Source organism: Prionailurus bengalensis, chromosome E4 (genome assembly GCF_016509475.1).
Source record: "Prionailurus bengalensis isolate Pbe53 chromosome E4, Fcat_Pben_1.1_paternal_pri, whole genome shotgun sequence".
NCBI lineage: Eukaryota > Metazoa > Chordata > Mammalia > Carnivora > Felidae > Prionailurus > Prionailurus bengalensis.
The window spans coordinates 68,633,521-68,643,992 of NC_057360.1; the positions used below are offsets into that span (position 1 = coordinate 68,633,521).

The 10,472-nt window shown below is 47.9% G+C and overlaps 1 protein-coding gene across 5 annotated transcripts; it reads left to right on the forward strand.

Annotated features, from left to right (window-relative positions):
• Positions 1-19: 19 nt before the first annotated feature.
• CE4H1orf43 (chromosome E4 C1orf43 homolog) lies at positions 20-10,445 on the forward strand. Of its 5 annotated transcripts, XM_043569189.1 has the most exons (8): positions 108-419; positions 684-785; positions 4,329-4,412; positions 5,157-5,274; positions 5,480-5,533; positions 6,145-6,311; positions 6,399-6,457; positions 9,993-10,445. In XM_043569189.1, the coding sequence occupies exons 1-8, from the start codon at positions 354-356 to the stop codon at positions 10,186-10,188; spliced, it is 846 nt and encodes a 281-aa protein (XP_043425124.1). In that variant the 5' UTR covers positions 108-353; the 3' UTR covers positions 10,189-10,445. The 5 variants fall into 5 exon arrangements, with proteins under 5 accessions (XP_043425125.1, XP_043425126.1, XP_043425123.1 ...); XM_043569190.1 differs by lacking the exon at positions 4,329-4,412 and having other exon boundaries at positions 20-419; XM_043569191.1 differs by lacking the exon at positions 6,399-6,457 and having other exon boundaries at positions 102-419; positions 9,993-10,166.
• Positions 10,446-10,472: the final 27 nt, after the last annotated feature.

Below are 10,472 nucleotides of genomic sequence, written 5' to 3' on the forward strand. Positions count from 1 at the left end.
GCGCACGCAAGCGCGCGCGCACTGCCCGCCACGAGCCGCGGCGCTGCGGCTCCGCGCGTCCGCCCCGCCTCTGCCGCGTGACGCACCGTCGGCATCCGCTTCCTGTTCCCGGCGTCGTCCGGCGTCGTCCGGCGTCTCGGCGCGCGCCGGTGCGGGCCTGGGTCACGTGCTGGGGGCAGCGGGAAGGCGGCGTTCTTGTTTCCTGGGCCCCTGTCCGCCATGTTTTCAGGCCGGCTGAGCGTCGGTGTTTCCCCGTGAGGAAATGGCCGGGGAGTTTCGGGGAGCCCAGGCGCCGGGGCCTCGGCGGCGGAGCCCAGGCTGACCCGGAGCGGTTGTGCGCGGGGCGGGAGGCCATGGCGTCCGGCAGTAACTGGTTGTCCGGCGTGAACGTCGTGCTGGTGATGGCCTACGGGAGCCTGGTGAGGAGACCCCGCGTCCCGGCCCTCCGCCCCCAGCCGCTCGCTCACCCACCTGCGCCTGCCCTGGGCTGGGACTCGTACCTGCCCCCGGAGCGCCTGGGGGCCCAGCGCCCTGCCCCTGCTCCCTGGCCCCCGGGCGTGCCCCGAAGCAGCCCTGAGCGCTTGCAGCTGGGGACCTCAAAGGAAGGCGTGCCCCCCCCCCCTTTTTAAAAGTTACTGTGTTTTTGCTAAAGATACTGTCCTTTTTTCCTATCTCTTGGACAGGTGTTCGTACTGCTGTTTATTTTTGTGAAGAGGCAAATCATGCGCTTTGCAATGAAATCCCGAAGGGGACCTCATGTCCCCGTGGGACACAACGCCCCCAAGGTAGGTCCTTAAGGCACGAGGTCGGCCTGGTTCTGCAGCTCCGTCAGGGCCTAGAGTGAGATGGCCTTCGCCTTTGAGGTGACTTTGGTTCCCGAGTTCCCTGGTCGCTCTCCCCGCGCTCGGCCGGAGAGAGAACGGTCAGCGTGGCTCTGGCTTCCGCTCCCCCTGCTGCGGCACAGCGTGCACTTGGCGCAGAAGCAACAGTTTTTGCATCTGCGGAGTGAAGGATTTGGACTAAAATTTGCCAGCTCTGTGGACAGAGTTCGCAAGCTCAACGTGCCGCCCAGTGTTTTCTGTTTTAAGGTTTGCGTTAGGGCGGCAGGTTAGCCCCAGGTCACGGAGAAGGATCTGCCGCTGCACTACCTTCCATTCCTGGGGGCCTCATCAATCCCCTAGTCCCCCTAGTCCTTCGTGTTAGGAGCTGAAACCTGAGAAGGAAGCAGCTTACCCCAGGACGTGCCCAAGGTGAATAGTCCAGGAGTCTTCACACTTTCTCCGGTAACTATCTTCCCTTCCTTGGCTTGTAGATCTCTACTGATGACATTTTCTCCGTCTCCCAGACCTCTTTCCTGAGTTCCCTGTTTTTATATGTACCGCCTTTGTAGCATTTCCACAAACCTAACCTGGAAATCAGAGGTCTAAATGCCACCCCCAGTCCTGCTCCTGTCTTCGGCTTCTGGCTGTTTCTGATCCAAGGATCCAGCCGGGATCCGGCCACACATGTTAGGTTTCCAGTCTTTGCATGTGCTGTTGTTGGGGCATAGAGTGGTCTTTGGTTTTCTCTTGGCTAGCTGATTTGCTCTTTAGATCTTAGCTCAAATGTTGTTTCCTCTGAAGAAGAGAGTTTACTACCTGTTTTAAAGTAGGTGATCTTTTTTTTTCTCATAGCATCCTGTTTTTCTGGATACAGTTTTATCACAAGTTTTCTTTTGTGTTTGCTTGTTTAATGCTTGCCTTCCATGAGACCATAAGCTTCAGGAATGCAGGCACCATGCCAGTTTTGTTCACAGTAAAGCCAGGGCCTGCGTGTAGTGGGTGCTCAGTAACGTGTTACTGAGTGATAAACAGGTTAGTGGGAGAACCGGAGCTAGTACACAGTTCGCTCAACTCCTGGCTGGGTGTCCTTTCAACAACCAGTGCTGTCAATCTTCCTTTTTTTTTTTTGTTCTTGGCTGATGTATTTCACGGAAAGCCTTAAGGAACGTGTCATGGTGTAAAAAACTCAACGGTGCTTCTTCTATGTTCCCTCAGTTCTCCAGATGCCACCTGCCATCCATAAGACGGTTATAGGGTTGGCCACCAGTACACCATGATCCAATCAAAACTTTGATTATTGGGGCGCCTGGGTGGCTCAGTCGGTTAAACGTCCAACTTCTCAGGTCATGATCTCACAGTTTGTGAGTTCAAGCCCCGCGTTGGGCTCTATGCTGGCAGCTCGGAGCCTGGAGCCTGCTTCAGATTCTGTGTCTGTCTGGCTCTCTCTTTCAAAAATAGTATTTTTAAAAATCTTTTTAAAAACTTTGATGATTTTGGAGCATCCTGGACTAGATAAGATTCCTTTCCCTTTAAAAAATTCTCTCATTTAAATTTGTATTCAGCAGCTCTTCCTGCCCATGGGTCCTGTCCCCATGCTTTAATAGAATGACCTTTTTGCACCAAAAAATAATAAAAAATAAGTTTGCATTCATTGCTGGTGGAAGTGTAAATTACTAAAACTTCTTTGGCCAATAACCAGGTATTATCTAGTAAGATTACGCATGTACCTAATCCCATGGTGCAGGAGTTCCACTCTTACCATTCAGAAAGTAATTTTTGTTCGTGTTGTACCAGAAGACATGGAAGAATATTCGTGGGGCAGGGCCTGCCTGGGTGGCTCAGTTGGATAAGTGTCCCAACTTCAGCTCAGGTCATGATGTCATGGTTCCTGAGTTCGAGCCCTGCATCAGGCTCTCTGCTGTCAGCACAGAGCCTGCTTAAAATTCTCTGTCCCCCTCTCTCTCTGCGTCTCTCTCTCTCTCTCTCTCTCTCTCAAAAATAAAACATTTAAAAAAAAATTTTTTTAAGAATATCCATGGCAGCAATTGTGATATTTCCAGAAGAAATTCTTAGGCCAAACGTCTACTCAAGAATATATCTATGATTTATTTGTATTTTGGAATACTAGGAGTGAAAGTAAGCTCAACAACGCAAACATATGGACACATGAATTTCTAAAGCATTTTTTTTATTTGTAAAAAAAATTTTTTTTTATTTTTTTTTTTTAACCTTTTATTTTTATTTTTGAGACAGAGAGAGACAGAGCATGAATGGGGGAGGGGCAGAGAGAGAGGGAGACACAGAATCGGAAGCAGGCTCCAGGCTCTGAGCTGTCAGCCCAGAGCCCCACGCGGGGCTCGAACCCACGGACCGCGAGATCGTGACCTGAGCTGAAGTCGGACGCTTAACCGACTGAGCCACCCAGGCGCCCCTTTATTTGTAAAATTTTTTTTAACATTTATCTTAGAGAGAGTGTGTGTGCAAGCGGGAGGGGGGTGGGGGCAGAATCGCAAGCAGGCTCCAGGCTCTGAACCGTCAGCACAGAATCCAACGTGGGGCTCAAACCCACGATCGTGAGATCATGACCTGAGCCAAAGTCGGACGCTTAACTGACTAAGCCACCCAGGTGCCCCAATTCTAAAGCATTTTTAAAAAAGAAAAAGACAAACATGAGTGAATCTCAAAAACATGCTGAGTAAAAAAAGCCAGCAAGCCATTCACAAGAGTATCTGCCATTTTGTTCCGTTCCATTTATATGAAATTCTGGAACACACAACTGTATCAATAAAAAGTACATAATTATTGCCTGGAGCAGGGAAAGAGGTTGACTGCAGAGGGACATGGAGAACGTTTTGGGGTGATGGAAATGTTCTGTCTTGGTTGCAATGGTGATTGAGTGGGTGTATTTACTTGTCAAAACTCAGTCCACGCAAATTGGTTGCATTTTATTCCGTGTAAGTTCTAACTTAGTAAAGTATTTAAAATTTTGAAAAGACAAGTTGCTGAGGAATTCAAAAAGTATTTTTTCATTTGTGTGAAGTTTGAAACCAGGCAAAGGTAAACAGCTTGTTCAGGTTGATATGTGATAAAACAGTGAAGAAAAGTAAGATTGTTGACAAATGAACATTGGGGGTGTTGCATTTAATCAGAACTAGGCACACATGGCTTCAGGAGAGCAGACACAGATGTTCATCTTCACAGTTTTCATAATTACTTAAAACGTACATAGCGTGTATTTCACGTATGATCTATTCCACAGTGGCAGTTGCTAAAAAGTTACAAGAAGTAGGTCGCCTGGGTGCCTCAGTCGGTTAAACGTCTGACTTCGGCTCAAGTCATGGTTTCACGGTCCATGAGTTCGAGCCCCACATCGGGCTCTGTGCTGACAGTTCAGAGCCTGGAGCCTACTTCGGATTCTGTGTCTCCCTCTCTCTCTCTGTCTCTCTCCCACTCGTGTGCTGTCTCTCAAATAATAAATGTTAAAAAAAAAAAATTTTTTTTTTAAAGTTACAAGAAGAAAAATCTGCTGGGGCTCTGGCAGCCCTTTTAAGTGAGAGAGATGGATGTGGACTTAACAGTGGTTGCTTCGGGGTGAGTGAGGGGTGACTGTAGTATCTTCTCGAAGTTTATATAGTGGATGTGAATTAACCTACTTAAAAAATTAAGTGTACTCCAGAAGAAAGCTTTTAGAAGTTCTGTGATCCACCAGGTAGGGTAGTCCCCAAACTTGGAAACCACATACAGGTATTCTCACAGATTTTTAGATTATGATTTTCACTTGCTGTCCAGTTTTTCTCTTCCTCCAGAAGTTTGTTAGAACACCTAACCAAGATCCTAAATTCAGTTGAGTCAGAAATCATGTTGATGCCATAGAACTTGAGGAAATTCTGGCAGGTTAAAGGTTTAGCTTAGAGGGTTGCGTGCGTGGCTCTTTCAGTTGAGCGTCCGACTCTTTGTTTGGGCTCAGGTCATAATCTCACGATTTGTGGGTTCAAGCCCCGCGTGGGGTTCTGCGCTGCTAGTGCAGAGCCTGCTTGGGATTCTCTGTCCTCCCGCCCCTCCCTTGCTCACACACTAGCTGTCTCTTTCTCAAAATAAACTTTACAAAAATTTTTTTAAACGGAGCTAGGTTAGAGATGTGCCGTTGGGGGAAGTTCTTAGAGAACCCAAGCCTATCCTTATATTTTTCAGCCTGGCCTGGCAACGTTACCAGCCAGATGAGCATTTTTTGTGCTGCTTTTGTCATAGCTGCTCGCTTGCTCTGCCCCATTTCGAGGCTGACGGGAAGCAGAGTACAGGATAAGTGATCGCACGCTCTTTTCTCTGTGTGAACAGGACTTGAGAGAGGAGATTGACATTCGGCTGTCCAGGGTTCAAGACATCAAGTATGAACCTCAGCTCCTTGCAGACGGCGATGCGAGACTGCTCCAGCTGGAAGCCCAGGGAAATCAGAGTATGTGGCGTGCTCTCGGAGGACGCTTGAGTGAGGAATCCCATGTGTTCAGAATTCCTTTGCTCTCTGAGCTGTCAGCATAGCTGCTGGGCACCTGTGGTTCCTCTGTTGCTGGGCACATGTGAGATGCGGGGAGGCAGTTTATTGGCTTGCCGGAGTTTGAGGAATCTGAGGTCATGCCTACGACCAGTCTCTTTCTCAACAGGCTGCTACAACTACCTGTACAGGATGAAAGCCCTGGACGCCGTCCGCGCCTCTGGTAGGGCCGACTTGATGGGAGGCTGAGGGCCTGGGCTGGGAGGGGGTGGGGGGGGCTGTGTATATTAGAGCTTATGCTTTTTCTGCCCCCCGCTGGGAGGAATTTCCTGGAGTTTTGAGAGTACTGGGTTATTTTGTCTAAGGAAATGATGGCGGCAAGTTATTTCTTCTTCAAAGGGTGAATTTGTTTTATTGTTTAGACCTTTAGTTTCGTGAACCGGATGGTGGTAATTTGCTTGTTTTTCTACACAAGACAAGTGACACCCACGCTTTTTCAGTAAGACCGAGATAAATGGTTCTTGAATTTTTTCTACCGTGTGACCATTGTCAAGTATGCTTTGTTTCTGCTGAAACGTGGTTTGCGTCTCAGAGCCGGAGTGAGTAGGGGGTAGATGGAAAGGAGACACTGTCGGTACCATCGGTGGAGCCTACGGTTGTGTTGCCAGCACCCCGTGACCGCTCAGACGCGGCTCTGGGCCTCCGGTCGTCTTCATTCCATTAGAATTTCCCCCCAATTCACTCATTCGACCCATTCCTAAATTTGGAAGGTTAACTAAAAAGACTAACAAATGGGAGAAGGGTTATCACTGTGCTGTGTGATTGTCTCCTCAGAGATCCCGTTTCATGCTGAAGGCAGGCATCCCCGTTCCTTAATGGGCAAGAATTTCCGCTCCTACCTGCTAGATCTCCGGAACACTAGTACTCCTTTTAAAGGTGTGCGCAAGGCCCTCATCGACACCCTGCTGGATGGCTATGAGACAGCCCGCTATGGGACGGGGGTAAGCCGGATGGCCACTTTTTCCTTCAGGGGACTAAAGGGATGCCCCAGCCTGAGGGAGCCCCACTCTTCCTTCCTCTTTCCTCAGGTCTTTGGGCAGAGTGAGTACCTGCGCTACCAGGAGGCCCTGAGTGAGCTGGCCGCCGTGTAAGTGTGGGGGGCGGGTGCTGGAGAGGACAGCGGTGGTGCTGGCCCACCCCCAGCAAGATGCCCTTCGTGAGCAGTAGTAGCAAAATCACAATGACGAGCTGTCTTGTTCTGCCTTACTTGCCTCTCTCTGAAAGCGTGTGCTGCTCTATAAGAACACAGTAGGAGAAGCGTCTCCTACTTTTGTGCCCCCTCTTTTTTTTTTTTAGTTCAGCTCAGTAAAATGTCAGAATTGGTGTGTAAAATGTAGACCGGTAAAGGGAATAAAGTTGGAGCACCTGGGTGGCTCAGTTAAGCATCCGACTTCTGCTCAGGTCATAATCTCGTGGTCGTTCGGGCTCTGTGCTCACGGTTTGGAGCCTAGAGCCTGCTTCCAATTTTGTGTCTCCCTCTCTCTCTGCCCCTCCCCTACTCACACTCTGTCTCTCTCAAAAATAAACATTACAAAAATTTAAAGGGGGGGCTAAGGTTCCTTTTTTCTTTTTTTTAATGTTTATTTTGAGAGAGAAAGAGAGAGACAAAGCATGAGTGGGGAAGGGGCAGAGGGAGGGAGACACAGAATCTGAAGCAGACTCCAGGCTCGTAGCTATCAGCACAGAGTCGATGTGAGATTCAAACTGAAGAACCATGAGATTATGACCTGAGCCCTAAGTTGGACGCTTAACCGACTGAACCACCCAGGCGCCTCCAGGGAATGAAGTTACTTTTTTTTTTTTTTTAATGGTAACTGGATCCTGGACGCTTTAAAAAAAATTTTTTTTGAGAGAGAGTACAAGCGTGAGAGGGGCAGAGAGAGAGGGAGACACAGAATCCAAAACAGGCTCTGAGCTGTCAGCACAGAGCCCAACACAGGGCTGAAACTCTCGAACTGTGAGATCATGACCTGAGCCGAAGTTGGACGCTTCACTGACAGCCCCCCAGGTGTCCCGGAATAAAGTTTTTCAATGCAGAGATTCTTCCTCTTTCAGGTTCCAGTGTTTTCCTTTCATGTCTTGGTCTGATAACAATCACACGTGCCCCCCCCCCCATTTTTATTACCACTCACAGCTTTAGGAACCTTGTTTGAAACTAAGGGCATCACTAGAGCATCAGCTGTTGAGTTTTTGTGTAATAGGAATCATGACTTTTGTCTGACAGTGTTTAAAACATGCGCTGGCGTGGTTTCATGGTGTTGTTTATACAGATGTTCAAAGGGTGGAGAGGGAAAGCCCATGTAGAAATAAAAAGTTAGTTACCAGCCTTAAAAAGAACCGTGTCCATTTTCTGCCGTGTTGAATAAGGCTCTTTCTGAAAAGGTAAGGAGTATGTCTGTTCTGTCTTTTCTCTGTTCATAAAACTAAACTACCTTGTTCCAAAAACAAAGGGTTTGGTAAAAACTGCTCAGAAGAGGAGTGAAAGCAGGGGAAGACGAGGAAGGGTGCTTGTTCTGGAGGTCAGGCAGAAGGCGTGTTCAAAGCATGGTTTCTTTGAACCAGAAATACCTTCTGGTTCTAACTCAGGTGAAGTCTCTAGAGTCCTCAAATTCATAAAGATGGGAAGGTGACAGTGCCAGGGGTGGGGGGTTATTGCTTACTGGGGACAGAGCTTCAGTTTTGCAGCATGAAAACAGCTCTGGAGATGGGTGGTGGGGATGGGTACACAGCGGTGTGAATATACTTAATACTCCTGGACTGTAAACATTTAAAAACGGTCTATTTTACCACAATTTTATTAAAAGTTCAGTCCTTGAGAGCACCTATATGACTCAGTTGGTTAAGTGTCCCGACTCTTGATTTCTGCTCAGGTCATGATCCCACGGTTCGTGGGATTGAGTGCAGTCAGCTCAGAGCCTGCTTGGGATTCTCTCTCTCTCTCTCTCTCTCTCTCTCTCTCCCTCCCTCCCTCTCCCTCTCCCTCTCTCTCTCTCTCTCTACCTCTCCCCTGCTTTCGCCGTCTCTCTCAAAATAAGCAAATACACTTTATAAAAAATCTTTAAAATAATAAAATCAGGGCACCTGGGTGGCTCAGTTGAGCATCCAATTCTTGATTTTGGCTCAGATCATGATCCCAGAGGTCATGGGATCAAGCCCTGTGTTGGGCTCTGCGCTGAGCATGGAGCCTGCTTCAGATTCTCTCTCTCTCCCCCTTTGCCCCTTTCCCCTGATCACATGTACTTTCTTTCTAAAATAAAATACATTCTTAAAAAAATAATTACAAAAAACTTTAGTCCTTGTCGGCATGTGGCTGGCTCAGTTGGTAGAGCATGCAACTTTTGATCTCAGGGTCATGAGTTCAAGCCCAACATTGGGTATGGAGATAAACTTTAAAAAAAAAAAATAAAAATTCAGGGCACCTGGGTGGCTCGGTTGGGCGTCCAACTTCATCTCAGGTCGTGATCTCACGGTTCCTGAGTTCAAGCTCCGCATCGGACTCTGCTGACAGCTTGGAGCCTGGAGCCTGTTTCGGGTTCCGTGTCTCCCTCTCTCTCTGCTCCTCCCCGCTTATGCTCTGTCTCTCTCCAAAAATAAAAACGTTAAAAAAATTTTAAAAGAAAGGGATGTAAACAGTAAAAAAGTAAATAAAAATTCACTCCTTGATTTCTGATTTCTAGAGCAATTCAGTGAGGTTAGTGAAGACGAGGCCCTGAAATCTGACAGATTCCTGTCCCAACTCTGTCACTTACTAGCCTTGTGACCTTAGGCAAGAGGGCCCTCAGTTTCCTAACTTGGAAATTGGGGATGTTACTGCCACGTAGGGATATTGGGATGGCAGTAAATTAGATGTTGGTAAAGGACCAATTTAATGTCGTAAGTACTTGATAGCTATTTCTGTTCTTATTTTTTGGTGTCCAGTTTTCAAAGAACGTTTTTTAGATTGGGAGTATATTAGTAGCATAGATGCAGGAGGTGAATCAGCAGAATTAAAAAAGTTTTCTTTGGGGCGTGTGGGTGGTTCAGTCGATCAAGCGTACAGCTCTTCATTCTGGCTTCTCAGGTCATGATCCCCAGGTCGTGGGACTGAGCCCCATATCAGGCTCCACACCAGGCATGGAGCTTGCTTGGGATTCTCTCTCTCCCTCTGCCCCTCTCCACGCGTATGCACGTATACTCTCTCTCTAAAATAAACTTTAAAAAATCACAAATAAAGGTTTTCTTTATAGCGAGATGAAAATGTTGAGCCAGGGGTGCCTGGGTGGCTCAGCCGGTGAAGCGTCTGGCTTCGGCTCATGTCATGATCTCACAGTTTGTGAGTTCAAGTCACATGTCGGGCTCTGTGCTGACAGCTCAGAGCCTGGAGCCTGCTTCGGATTCTGTCTCTCTCTCAAAAATACACACTAAAAAAAGAAGACATTGAGCAGAGGCAAGGACTCTGGGAAAATTGTTTTCTCTGCTACTTCTATCAGATGGGCTTTTAGTCACTAGTTTATAAGATAGGACAAGGACAAGGGATCACTTGTGGCTACTGCCATGTTTATGGAGCGGTTGAGTCTTGCTTGAATTGCCTTCTTGTGTTAGTCGTCATTCTGTCCGTGACCTGCCCTCTCTGTATCCTCCAGGGTCAAAGCACGAAGCGGGAGCTCTCAGAGACAGCACCAGTCAGCCGCCAAAGACCTAACCCAGTCTCCTGAAGTCTCCCCGACAACCATCCAGGTGACCTACCTCCCTTCCAGTCAGAAGAGTAAACGTGCCAAGCACTTTCTTGAACTGAAGAGCTTTAAGGACAACTATAACACACTGGAAAGTACTCTGTGACGGGCTGACGGACACTGCTCCTGCTGCTGGTGGCCTCAGGTCATCTGGCCGGTGGGCGCCGGTCAGCCGAAGTCCCACTTCGTCCAGAGCTCGTAGGGTTCACGCCTAGAGGATCATTCTCCAACCTGTTCTTACGGCCAGTTTCAGAGAATTGGTTAGGACTTGATTTTCCCTTGGTAGCACTTTTTTCTGGAGTTGAATTCAGATGTTTTAATGTTTCCATCATGGCTTCCTTAAAAATCCTCACTTGGTTTTGATTATAGTTTGTTCATTGGCCTTTTTTC